This window comes from Anolis carolinensis, chromosome 4 (genome assembly GCF_035594765.1).
Source record: "Anolis carolinensis isolate JA03-04 chromosome 4, rAnoCar3.1.pri, whole genome shotgun sequence".
NCBI classification, from domain to species: domain Eukaryota; kingdom Metazoa; phylum Chordata; class Lepidosauria; order Squamata; family Dactyloidae; genus Anolis; species Anolis carolinensis.
Window position 1 is genome coordinate 154733637 of NC_085844.1, and position 13941 is coordinate 154747577.

Sequence of the window (13941 nt, forward strand, 5' to 3'; positions counted from 1 at the left end):
ACTTAGCTCATTTTCCTGTGTTGAATTCTTATGCAATTTTTTAAATTATCGAACTGGCACAATTATTAACAATATGCACAAATTCAGTCACTATTAATGCTCTGAAAGCACTTTATGTCAGTAATTCAAATCCTTGTACCTAAAAGGCTCTGAAGAAAAATGATCAGGAATACCTGAACAATCTCCAAGTCTCAATACTTTTCTTGGCTTTAAAGCCTCTCACATTCTTTTTAGTCAAATCTTATACATTAAAAAAGGAAAGAAAAATGGCTAGATCAGAATACCAGAAGTTCAGATATCCTAATTAATGGTTACCTACACAACCTCTATCTGTTCCCCTTGGGCGTATTCAATTTGATAGAGTTTTTAATTACACACTAGCCTTTTTTCTAAATTAAAACTATATCAGAAATTGCAACTAGGGTATTCGGATTAAGAAAACTGCCCTCTTTCATATCAACTGAAAAGGTGCAAGTGATTCTAAATGCTGGGAGGACTCCAAAGCCTTTACAGGTTAGCTTCTAGATTTAAGACATGAACAGCAGAAAAATCCTGAATATAATGGGTTTTCTCCCTAGTCTTCCAATAAATGTATAAATAGTTATTTCTCCTTTTGTTGTTAAAAGGGAAAGAGATTTCCATCAAGATTTCACACATTTTTCATTTTTTTAAAAAAACTTTAAAAACCTGAATCGACTTATCAATGAGTCAATTTCAGTACTGTACTTTAACTCTTGCCAAAAAAAAGGAGCCATCCCTTTCTCTTAAAACGAGTGGGGAAAGGAAAAAGCTTAGTCTCTCCCAGAAAAAAATAATAAAAAAGAAGCACTGCCAATTGTGGCACTAGTTGTGGCCTTTTGAATGCTTTGGTAGGGAAATAGTGGGAGCGGCCTGGGATGGTTGGCTTCATGATGTGGCTTTCCCCGCTACACCGAATGACTCTTGACCAATCTATGGGTCATATAAAAGTGTTAGTCCCTGAAACCTGCCCTCAACTTAAACATAAAGTTGACTTATACATGAGTATATATAGTACAGAACTTCCTTTCTTGATTAGACCAGGGTTCTAGTGTGATGAAGTATAGGATTCCCCAAGTAACCAGCCAAAGGCTGCTTGAAGAAAAGAAAATATAAACGTGATGCAATGGCTGCCTCTCTTACATACATTATGGCCATCAGGACAGTACAGCAGAGAGTGTTTGAGGATTCAGACAGCTGTACCAAGGTGCTTGTTTCTAAAGCTGTTGTCCTCCCAACCCTGTTATATGCCTGAGAAACATAGACTGTCTGCAGACATCACACTCAACTCCTGGAATGATTCCATCAGCGTTATCTCAGAAAAATCCTGCAAATCTCTTGGGAAGATAGACGGACAAATGTCAATGTGCTGAAAGAAGCAAAGACCACCAGCATTGAAGCAATATTCCTACGCCATCAACTCCACTGGAATGGCCACATTGTCCGAATGCCTGACCCCCATTTCCCAAAGCATTTACTATACTCCCAACTCCAGAAAGGAAAACAGAATGTTGGTGGTCAGAAAAAGAGATTTAAAGATGGGCTTAAAGCTGACCTTGAAAACTAGGGAATAGACACCAAGAACTGGGAAACTCTGACCTTTGAGCACTCTAGTTGGAGGTTAGCTGTGACCAGCAGAGCTGTGGAATTTGAAAAGGCACAATATAGGATGAAAGGGAGAAATGTGCCAAGAGGAAAGCATGTCAAACATGACCGGGACCGCCATCCACCTGGAAACTGATGTCCTCATTGTGGAAAAACATGCGGGTCAAGAATAATGCTCCACAGTCACCTATGTATCCATCGCCAAGACACTACGCTTGGAAGGTCATCATATTTGGACAACAAGAGATCGCATAAGTAAGTAAGTAAGTACATGCAGGCCCAATTTAGACATCACGGCTAAACAGACAGTGATAAACATAGCCTTCATGAATTCTTTGATTCCAGCCATCTGGCCCTGCAGATATCCAGTAAAAAAATTCTTAGTGAAATCTAAAGTTTAAACAAACTTTGAGAAAAGCCCTGTCCCCCTGCATAAGAATGTATTTAATGAAGACCAGGGCACAGCTCTTTATTCATTCATTTATTCATTCAATTTATATCCCACCTTTCTCCCATGAATGAAACTCAAGGCTCTTGTGCTGCTGAACAAGATTACAGCAAAAGCAGAGGGAGTGAAAAGAATAAGGCTGCTGGTAATGAAATTGCTAGCAACTAAGCAGAGTTTCAGAATTTCCCTATAGCATACCAGATGGACATTAAATTGCTTTTGAAAACTATCTGCATATTTCTGGATTTGATTGCTGGAAATTTAGTACTGCCTACAACTACGTTGCTATATCTGCTCACAAGACAATATGTGTTGAAGCTAAGGGTTAGAAACAATTGCTTGCCTGGTCACCTGTGGTAATGCCCTAAAGCAAACAGATAAAATCCAAGTCTCTTATTACTTCAAAAAAATGCTGTGCCTTTAGATTTAAGTAAAGCTAGTCACTCTGCTGCATTAAGAAGAGTGCACATCAATACACAGTACAACCCCATATGTACTGGGCACACATTTCTGGACCTGCCATGAAAACACCAAACAGTGGATAATAGTGAACCCTATTTGAAATGAATGACTTCCAGCAGAAACATACCATAGAATCACATTGAAGATCAACAAAATATATGAGGTACACCTCTATAACATTTCTACGTCTTCCACTGCAACTCTATGGTCAAACTCCAGCTGAAACGTACCACAGAATCAGGCTGGAGAACCTACTAAATGCCTAGAGAGCATACTTTTTCATATGTGAGTACATGAAACTGTAGGTATTGATCCTGAAGACACAGGTATTGTACTGTGTTGCTCCTATAGTCCAGGAGACATGGGGAAAACATATTCAAAAAGAGGGTTGGGTTCTAAATGCAGTGTGTAAAATTCCCAATTACTTTAATTGAAGGTTAGACACAAAAGGGGGAGAAAAAACAATCCTTCAGAAGCAGGACCCAACTGCAATTTAAAAGCAGAGCTGCATTTTGGATGCTAGTGATGTGCAAAACATATGTTGCCTTCTCTTTACACCATTTTCAAGGAGATAGGTCTACACATTCCCTTTAGAAAGTATGTTTTGTTTTTTCCCGTTATATAGTTAAAGCTATTTGGGAGGAAAGCATCCCTCTCCTACAACTGTTAAGGAAACGTCTCTGTTTCAGGAACAGTACCATGGAAGTTGCAGGCAAGACAAATAGTATTTTTATATTTTATCTATCAACATACAAACATTTCCAAGGCAACATACATAAAACGCAAACATCAGACTTATAAATGACTACTAGTGAAGAACGAGGGAGACAACATGAAGTGAGAGAAAGCTCCTCCTAGGAAGGGAAATTCACTCCTGAAAGAGTTATCATGGGAAAAAGGTGTCTTCATGGAATCACAGAATCATAGAATAGTAGAGTTGAAAGAGACCTCATGGGCCATCCAGTCCAACCCCCTGCCAAGAAGCCGGAAATAGCATTCAAAGCACCCCCGACAGATGGCCATCCAGCCTCTGCTTAAAAGCCTCAAAAGAAGGAGCCTCCACCACAGTCCGAGGGAGAGAGTTCCACTGCCGAACAGCTCTCACAGTGAGGAAGTTCTTTCTGATTCCACCAGAACATCAGGATTTCCTGCTTCTTGGCAGGGAAGTTTTCTCGCCAATCCTTGTTTCTATACCAAGTCATTTTTTTTGAAATCCAATTATCACAGGGACAGAAAGTGAGGTGAAAACTTCTCAACAGGGGAACAGATAGCAAAACAAATATCTCAGGAATGTTAACCCTTCCCTATTCTATCCAGAGCTTTTATATATATACTAGCTTGGGGACCCGGCGATGCCCGGGTCATTTGAGAATGGTATTATTTGTATTTGAATGTTATGTATTCTGTTTGGAGTGGGTGAACTACAATTCCCAGAATCGTGTGGTGCAGTACTCTGTGAATGGGCGTGAACTACTGCAATTTCCAGATTCCCTATCTATCAGTAGTCACAGCAGGCAATAGTCTGTGTGCCAAGTTCAGTCTGTGTGGCAAGTCTAGATTCGTCATTGGCTGGGTTTAGTGGTGTTTGGATGGAGGTGAACTACAACTCCCAAAATCAAGGCCCCTTCCCACAAATACCTGCAGTATGTTCAGTAGGTCATGAGGCTTCTCTGTGTGAAGTGTGCTCCTAGTGCATTGTTGGTGGGGGTCAGTGTTTATCTGGTTGCAGGTGAACTATAACTCCACTTTCCCCAAAGTTATCCAATATGTTGTATTGGTTATGGGGGCTCTGTGTGCCAAGTGTGATGCTAATTCATTGCAGGTGAACTATAAATCTTAGTATCTACTACTTCTGAACTTCCAGTCCAGTTCCCCTCCAAACCCACCAGTAGTCAAATCTGGGCATATCTGGTCTGCATGGTAAGTTTGGCCCAAACCCATCCTTGTTTGGGTTCATAGCATTCTGGGTGTAGATGAACTACAACTCCTCTATATTCCCCAGTAGGAGTGACAGTGCTCTGACTTGATGCAGGGTGAACTACAACTTACACCATGTGGAGTCAATCCCTAAACTCCTCCAGTAAGTTTAGTTGCAGCTCAGTTGTGCTCTGTTTGTTATGCAGAGAGATTGGAAAGGAAAGGGCTGTGGGCGGGGCCATGCAAATGCCACAGCAATGGAGAACCCTGGGATGCCTGCCTGTGGTGGAAGCAAAAGCAAAATCTAGGAGGAAATTGTCCCCAAATGAAAGCATTCCTTGGGTGGTGGGCTATAGCGTTTGGGAAGGACATTGGCAGGGTTTGGGCTGCATTTTCATGGCGCTCGCTGTAACGACAATGTCAGTGGAAAAGAGTGACTTGCTAGATTTTTAACCCTGGGAAGTATAGCCTGTTTGTGGAGGTCGGAGGCTGTCTGTGTGAGCAGATATCCGTGCCACATACACACATACGGGTTTTCACTTTTATTATGGATTTAGATTAGATATATATCTTTTATATATATAAAAGGATAATGGTGTCGCTCCACCGGGCAAAACAACAAAACTAAAGGCCCCCAACCTAGAAAATTGACAACACAACCCCTCATCCATGTCTCTATGTTCTTACAAACTAACTACACATCCCCAACCTTCATGAGGCCAAAAAACCCCCCCAAAACTGGAACACACCATCTACGCATGCCCAAGAGACAAGGCCGCATGCACACAGAACAATCCACACCCCTCCCTCCAACGAAATAATTTATTGTATGTACATATTAATTTGCGAGCCGCTCTGAGTCCCCTTTGGGGTGAGAAGGGCGGGATATAAATGTCGTAAATAAATAAATACATATATACACCCATCTTCATGAATGAAATGAGAGGTATACAAAACGCCCTTATATTTTACAAAGAACAGATACAGAAACACAGGCCACAAAACCGCTTCCTCTGGACTGAAAGCGAAAGCGCCACGAAGGCAGGCATCTTCCCTCGCCTCAGGAAGGGCCCTTTAAAGCCAAGGCCTGCTTCCTACCTGCTCCGCCGGCGGAGAGGGACCAGCCTTGGCCTCCCGGTGGACCCTGCCGAGGTGGTACATGCAAGTGGGGAGGTGCTCGGGCGGCACCGCAGAGCCTGGCCTGCCCTGGAAGGGCCTCACCTTGTACATCGGCATCTGAGGCGCAAAAAGGCCCGGCACCCGGCACCTGGTCACTCTCCCACCCGACTGGCTTGCATGGGGAAGTCCCCTCATGCCCCGCCTTGCCGATTGGAGGAGAGGCACATGACCCACCCCTCCACAACCCCTCTCCTCTTCTCCCGTTAGTCATTCGAGGGCTAGGCTTCGTCCTATTGGCCGCTCTGAATGGAAAAGGCGGGGTTTCCTTTTCTACCTCATTCTAAATCTAGCTTAAGGGAAAGCTGATGCAAGGGGAAATCATAGAGGCATAAAAACAGACTGACACAAAGCATTGTTGTATGTTTTCCGGGCTGTATGTCCATGTTCCAGAAGTATTCTCTCCTGACGTTTCGCCCACATCTATGTCAGGCATCCTCAGAGGTTGTGAGGTACTGACACACAGACTGAAAGAATAGCAAAACATGAAACAATCAGGGCCAGCTAACACTCCCAACAAAGGCAGGAAACAGCCAGACCTTAAAGCTAAAAGGCTAATCAGGGTGGCCAATTGCAACATTCATACTTGCCTCAAGCGGACAACAGTTTTTTCTCCCACCTTTAACATTCCACAGATATATAAAATCATCTATAGTTTGTTTTTTTAAACTCCCATGATATAGGATCTATATAGGAGCTTCACCCCATACTCTCCTTTCATTGCTGGGCCAGGCCACCCAATGGAAGGGCCGCGTTCCGGATCCTTCAAAGGTGATTGGTGGGAAAGGAGTGGCGTTCAGGGTGTGGGCGGAGCTGCTGGGGAGAAGACTTTGGGAAGTCGCAGGATGAAATAACTGCAGAAGAGATGATCATTTCCATACAATTTCCATATTTAATTTCAAATATTTTCAAAGGGAGGGAAACAGGCAAACATCTCATTTCTTCTAGCCCTTGGTGACGGCCAACAACATCATGGAGATTCCTCCAAGGTAATGTTATTGTGATCTGTGTATGTATGTCTGCATCTATGTCAGGCCTGGGCAAACTTCCGCCCTGCAGGTGTTTTTGATTCCAACTCCCAACATGCCTCACAACCTCAGGCCCTTTCCTTTTCCCCCTCAGCTCCTTAAGCGGCTGAGGGGGGAAAGGAAAGGGCCTGAGGCTGTGAGGCATGCTGGGAGTTGGAGTCCAAAACACCTGTAGGCTCATAACTCTCTCATGTCAGGATAGAAAATAAAGAGCAACACTCTAAAAACACATGAATTCCATCCAGGAAACAATCAGAGCCAGCTAACATCTCCCACCAAAGGATTCTCCCCCCCCACACACACACGGAAGCACCCAGGCTTTAAAGGTGCAAGGCCATTCCGTGCTCATCACTCTCTCATCTCAGGACAGTAAATAAACAACAACACTCTAAAAAGACACGAATTCCAACCAGGAAACAATCAGGAACAGCTAACACCTCCCACCAAAGGATTCCCCCCCCCCCCCCGCCTCAGACAGGGAACCACCCAGACTTTGAAGGTCCAAGGCCATTCCGTAATCACTCTCTCATCTCAGGACAGTACATAAACAACATCACGCTGAAAACACATGAATTCCATCCAGGAAACAATCAGAGCCAGCTATCATCTCCCACCAAAGGATTCCCCCCCCCCACACACACACACACGGAAGCACCCAGGCTTTCAAGGTGCAAGGCCATTCCATGCTCATCACTCTCTCATCTCAGGACAGTAAATAAAGAACAATACTCTGAAAACACATGAATTCCATCCACGAAACAATCAGGGCCAGCTAACACCTACCACCAAAAGATTCCCCCCCCCTCAGAGATGGAACCACCCAAGCTTTCAAGGTGCAAGGCCACTCAGTGCTCATCACTCTCTCATCTCAGGACAGTAAATAAACACCAACACTCTGAAAACACAGGAATTCCATCCAGGAAACAATCAGGACCACCTAACACCTCCCAACAAAGCATTCCCCCCCTATAAGACACGGAACCACCTAAAAAAAGCCACAGCAACGCGTGGCCAGGCACAGCTAGTATATATATATGGCTGGAGTTAAAAATGCTGCTGTTCCAACTTACATACAAATTCAACTTAAGAACAAACCTACAGTACCTTTCGTGTCTTAGAGACTGAAAGAACAGCAGTTATTTTATTTTGTTTTCTCCTTGCCAGACTAGGGCCCGGGCTGTGGTGCAGGCGGGAGAGCAAGCCAGCTGCTGCAATTAACTGCAATGAATCACTCTGACCAGGAGGTCATGAGTTCGAGCCCCGCTCGGAACCTATGTTTGTTTGTCTTTGTTCTATGTTAAAAGGCATTGAATGTTTGCCTATATGTGTAATGTGATCTGCCCTGAGTCCCCTTTGGGGTGAGAAGGGCGGAATATAAATGCTGTAAATAAATAAATAGGGAAGAGAAGATGGATACTGGGACCAAGGAATGTTAATCGAGATATAAGGTGTAAGCAAATGAAGCAGGGCTAGTCCTTGCCTCCATTAATTTTTAAAAGTGGTTAAATGTATGAACAAATGACTGATTTAAAAAATTCAACATGCACATGTAAGGAGATGAATGTATCAATACAAATACAGTAAAGGAGCAGGCCCCATCTCGGATAACTGAATGGCTCGGATAAGACGAGGTCTCACCGAGAGATGTCTCCGGGTGAGGTCTCGCCCCTTGGGAAGCCCCTCGCCATCGCTGCAGTCTATGCAGCAGCAATGGCGAGGGGTTTGCCTGGGCTCACCCAGGGATGTCCCTTGGCAAGACCACGCCCCTTGGGAAGCACCTCGCCATAGCTGCTAGGCAGCAGCTATCGCAGGGCGCTTCCTCCTCCTTCTCCCTCTCCTTCTCTTGAACTCAAGAGAAGGAGGGGGAGAGGGAAGGGTGCCCCCAGCAGCGCCTCGGATAACCTAGAGCCTCGGTTAACCGGGGCTCTACTGTACCTTCAAAAAACAACTTGAACAACTATCCCCTTTTCAGTCAACAAATGATATGATATTCATACACAAGTATATTGCAGGTCTTGGATGAAAAAGGATGAGAGGCAATGAGTTTGTTGATACTCTCAGCCCTTTATATGATTATATTTATTCCCACACTGTTATGTCTATAGACTGAAATTATTATATCTACTCAAAAATTACAGCTGTTATGCATTCAATCATTCACTGTCAAAGTATCAGAAATACTATGCTCCAGAGAACAAGGGTAGTTGAAGCAAAATGCAGTTCTTAATATAATGCCAGATAAAAGAAAGAGAAACAGAAGTATACTTCATTCATATTACATTCATAAATATGTGTTTGAAATATATCTATATATCATTATCTGTCACGTTTCTACATGTGTGAAAGTGCACATGATTCTGTTTTTTTACTGATATATGAAAGAGCCTTGTGGCATCTTAAAGATTAACTACAGTATGGTAATTTATTTTGCCACAAACTTTTGTGACTTACAGCCCAGTTCCTCAGATGATGTTTAAAAGTGGATTTCTTTTTGAAATGCTTTTTGTTTTATTTACTTTGTGATCTTCTTTACTGGAATTCATTTTTCCCTTCATGTTTCCCTGAAAAAAACATGAAGTGTAAAAACTAAGCCCAATAAACCTAGAATCACAATAACTTTATTTGAAGATGAGAGAAATGGCCAATAGTTTCAAATGTAGAAAATAAAGGAGATCAAGGATAAGAATGAAGCATTTGCCATTATAATATCATTTGAAATTGGGAGGGGAGAAGCCCAAATGTGGTAAAGAAGTAGCTTCTAATGTATATACTTTTGTTACATTTACCATGAATTCCCCTTTTTCATATGATCCCGATACAATGTCCAGGAATTACCTATTTCTCACTTAATCCTCAAAATTATCCAATGAGAGAGATACAACAGTCTGAGAAATAATGATCCACTGATTTTTATAGCTCTGGAGCACCCATGTCAGAGTCTATGATAATGGCACACTGGCCCAGACAGACACTTCCCATACAGTAACTGGGGAATATAAAACATGTTCAGGCTTCTTTTTTTCACTCATTATCTTTTCACTCCAGGCCATGAATTGTGTTCCTACTCCTTTTTTATGCCACTGAATCTGTCACCTTCAGTTTCCCTTTTTTCTTCTACTTTCTGCTCTTTTTTCAAACACACATAGCAATGAGACCACAAAACCCAAAAGACCCATATGGATTAACTGCAAAATGGTCACATGAAGTAAGATAATGTGCCAGAAGAGTTACCAATACATTTTTATATCAAGAAGAAGTGGAGGAGGAAGAGGAGGAAATCTAATTGCATCCCCAACACTATATTACACTTGAAAACAAAAATAGAATTTCTTTATAAACTCTTTTTAAAATAAAGACCTAAATGACTGGCTCAATATTACAGTTAAACTGAAAACCCCAGCGGGAATAATCAATGCTGCAAATCATTCAATGACTACTAAAGAAGTTCAAAATCAACTGAATCAATCTCTTGAAAGCTTCAGAAATTGGCACATTATCCCTTTGGAACAGGCCATAAAGGTAAAAGACGACCCAGAAGCAGTAAATCAATTTAAATCAAAGTGGCCAGGTTTTACGTATCAGAACAATAACCAAAGCTTTTAATAAAGCCTGAGTAATAATGGAACAAGTCCCAGGAAAGCGATCTGATCTCACACATTTCGTCCTAGCTTGGGAAGCATTCTCATGGACGTAAGGCAGAGCAAGTTTCATAAGAGTGCTCACTTTTGGAAAGCCATTTACTTTGTTGTAAACTATACAGTATAATTGACAGCTGAGAGGGCAGCTTTTCTGCTTCAGTAGTTTCCACCACTCTCGTTTACAGCTATACAACATGCAACAAACAGCACGCAAGCCAAACATGCTTATTTAATCAGGAAAGGAGAGATAATACCACACATCCACAAGTACAGATTGCCCTTGAACATTTTTGAACTGGGGAGATTCTAATGATGCCACACACATTTTTTCCAATAAGTGTTTTCAGCAAAAATGAATGCTACCCTTAAGTAAAGACTCACTGGCCTACCTTTAAGAATAGTTAGCATCCTTTCTGTATCACACCTATCCATTTACTAACAGGATGTAATGAAAGATTGAATTATCACATGGAAAAATACAGGTTCACATGACCTATTTTTGTTGTATATAGCTGTCCAAAACACAAAGATGCTGTTCTGTTAGACTCTTTGAAAAAGAGAGATATGAAAAACTAGAAGACAACCCAAAAATTTGAAACAAGATAATTTGTTTCCAAAGCTCTTTTTCCCAGACTGAAATTGTTTTTAAAATAGTGCTCATATCCACTGGGGTTGGGTTCCAGGGCCCTCTGTGGATAAGCAAAAATCTGTGGATGCTGAAGTCCCATTATATACAATGACTTAGTAAAAAGGGGGTCCATGTAATAAAATGGTGAAATCAAAGTTTGATTTGGGGAATTGTAAAATATATATTTTTGTGCTGTAGATGGTTGAATACATAGATTAAAAAACCACAGATATGGCCAACCAACTGTATTTATTGCTTCAAAATCATTTCCCAAAACACCTAGGAAAGAGGAAGTCTTTGATGTAAGGTAGTATTATACCACTGCAACTCAACCCCACTCCACCCCCAGCTCATGTTACTGAAATGTGCATTTTGCTTCTTGACGCTATGGAGAACTAGTAAAAGCAAAATTATTTTCATCATTTTATAAACTCTGACATTTTGTTCTGTTTTTTTTGGGGGGGGGGAGATGTCTGATTGTCAAAGTGGCAAAACCTAGGAAGTTTGTTACAGTTTATGTGTTCCTTAAAGTGAACCATTTCTAGTTGTATTCTGAAAAATGAACTTTTAATATATCAAACATGGTATTTTGACCCAACATAATGTATCTTCAATTTTATTTTCCTAAAGTAACAAACTGATTTTTAATCTGTAAAGTGGAGTTAATAATGTATTTTTTTCCTGAACACTTCTGGGTTTGGGGGATGGGGGAAGTCATACTCTGCAAGCTATTTGTAAAATTGGATTGTGATACTTTTCAAATGCTGCCTTTTCCAAAAACAGGTAGTTATATCCATTTAATGGAAAAGTACAAGACATTGTATCCTTCCGTTAGCAATTCTATGTTCTGGCAGAGGTTGCATATATTGAATGCAACCAGAGCACCTAGCTCAATAGTATCTTTGTGAAAGCCATGGTGCAATGTTTTGTGCAATGGATTATACAAGTAACATGACTACAATTTTACAATGTTTCTTAGGCAAGGAATACTACACGGTGGATTTCCTAGTATGCTCCTTTAAAATGTAGCCTACAGCAGTTGACATTTGTCAGCAATCTCCCAACAAAGTATAGGCCAGAACTGACCCTGCTTAGCTAACAAAATCTGACAGGATCTGTTGCTTTTGGCACAATTGAGCTGTCACCTCTAAGTCTTACCCAAAAAGTGTCTAATTTTTGTTCATTATCAAGCTTTATTAAAATAGCAAATTAAACTGAAGGTAACTGAAGATACAATGGGTAATATTCTTATGTTCTGGACTTGCATTCTCCACTGTAGTTCTTCAATTGATCATCTGTGCAACATTATGCCAGTTCAAGAATATGTACCTAACATATAATGTAACAGACATAACACTGACACATCCACATAGTGCTCCTGACATCAATCATTTTGATTTTCAGCCAGCCCAACAATCCTCTAAACCAGTTCAACAGGAGAACTAATTTCTAAATACAGTGTCATGTTGTTTAATATATTTATTTATTCATTCATTCATTAATCATTCATTCAGTAAGCAAATGCCCCACAATTTACATCATTCTCTGGAACACAGTAAAGTTACACTACGTGGAAGAAACTAATGGCACAACACAGCAGTACTATTCACTCATCAACCCTTTTATACTAATACGATTTCCCAATCGATCACATTCCTCTTCTCAGTTCCTTCATATCAAGGTTATAACAGGAAAGAGCTATAGGTTAGTTGACAAACAACAAAGAACCCTCAGTTCCAAAGGGTGGAGAACCATGCCTGTTTCAAGGAAATAGGTTCTTGCCAGACCCTATTTTATTGCAACAAAACAGTCTGTAAGTTTTTCATCTATATGAATTAAAACAAATTCCATTTAAAATAGTCCATGCCTCAGATGTATTAATCCAAGGATAATAGACAATTGATAAAATGAGGAAAATACTCTACCAGTGTCATATCCTTTATATACTTGTGTTACATGTTTAGATTCTGGGATTGTCAGCATATGGCAGAATTTAACCAACACATGAACTTGCACACAGCACTTCAACTGCTGACATTCAGCCTCGTTTGATCTTTCCAAAGTCCATTTAAAAAAATCTCATAAAAAGAGACAATCTACAGTTCAGAACAGTGTTGGATTAATAATAAAGATGATGGGACTTCAGCTATTTCCAGGTTTATGGGTGGACTGATTACTAAGGCTAAATGAAAACTATAAAATTTAAAAATAATTTTATGAACCAAGGAAGCAACCCTCAAGTGACCTTAGTAGACACATTAAATTGGCTAAAAGAATACAGAAACTAATTGCAGGTATAATACAAATGAAATACTAGTTAAAGAGACAACTCTTTATTCTTCTGTGATCTCTAGATTTGGATTTGCTTTTTACTTCTCAGGTGATGACATCACCTTTTGTCCAGCCCTACGATTCAAAGCAACTTACAAAAGAAAAAAAGATATAGATAAAAACCTACATAAGTAAAACATACCCAATTTAAAATACAATTAAACTATTGTTGTGAATGAGCCTTCTGGGGTCAATGATACTACTGATAGTAGCAGGAAGAGAAGAAAGGCTCCTCGGGAGCAAGACTCATTTAGGAGTCAAGGAGTTACAGAGAAAGAGGCTTAGAGAGATATTTGAGGAATCAACAGATGAGGATTCATTTGACGGTTTTGAAGGGGAGGATGGGCTTGAAATGGATGTTGGGAATGTGGTACGGGCAGAAGAGGATGGCATGGAATGGACACGCTCCAGAGGGTAGTGATGGGGAGACTGGGCTCACTGGTAATGGGGACGCTGAGGAAACATGGGGTCCTTCAGAATCAGACCCAAGGTGGTCTAATTGGAGGAGTGGGGATAGTTCCACAGCTGAGGGTAAGTCTGGGCGTCAGCAGGACGGTTCCAGCTCAGATGAGGAATGGGAACAACCTGTGGGAAGGGCGATGCCAGGCTCAAGTTCTGAAGACGAGTTGTAAATAAATTGAGGGCATTTGGCCCTTGCATGTGGCAAGGTGGTTGTTGGGCGCCATTGGG

The 13941-nt window shown here is 41.1% G+C and overlaps 1 protein-coding gene across 3 annotated transcripts in view; it reads right to left on the minus strand.

The window, feature by feature from the left end:
* The window catches only part of hs2st1 (heparan sulfate 2-O-sulfotransferase 1), a 129147-nt gene that overhangs the window by 24799 nt on the left and 90407 nt on the right, over positions 1 to 13941 (minus strand). The window contains exon 1 of one of the 3 annotated variants that reach the window (XM_062978048.1): positions 5672 to 5855. The exons of the other annotated variants lie outside the window; for them this stretch is intronic. Within the exon in view, the coding sequence (XP_062834118.1) occupies positions 5672 to 5840 (169 nt within the window). The 5' untranslated portion in view covers positions 5841 to 5855. Of the gene's footprint in view, positions 1 to 5671; positions 5856 to 13941 lie in introns of those variants that run through there. 3 annotated transcript variants of the gene reach the window in all.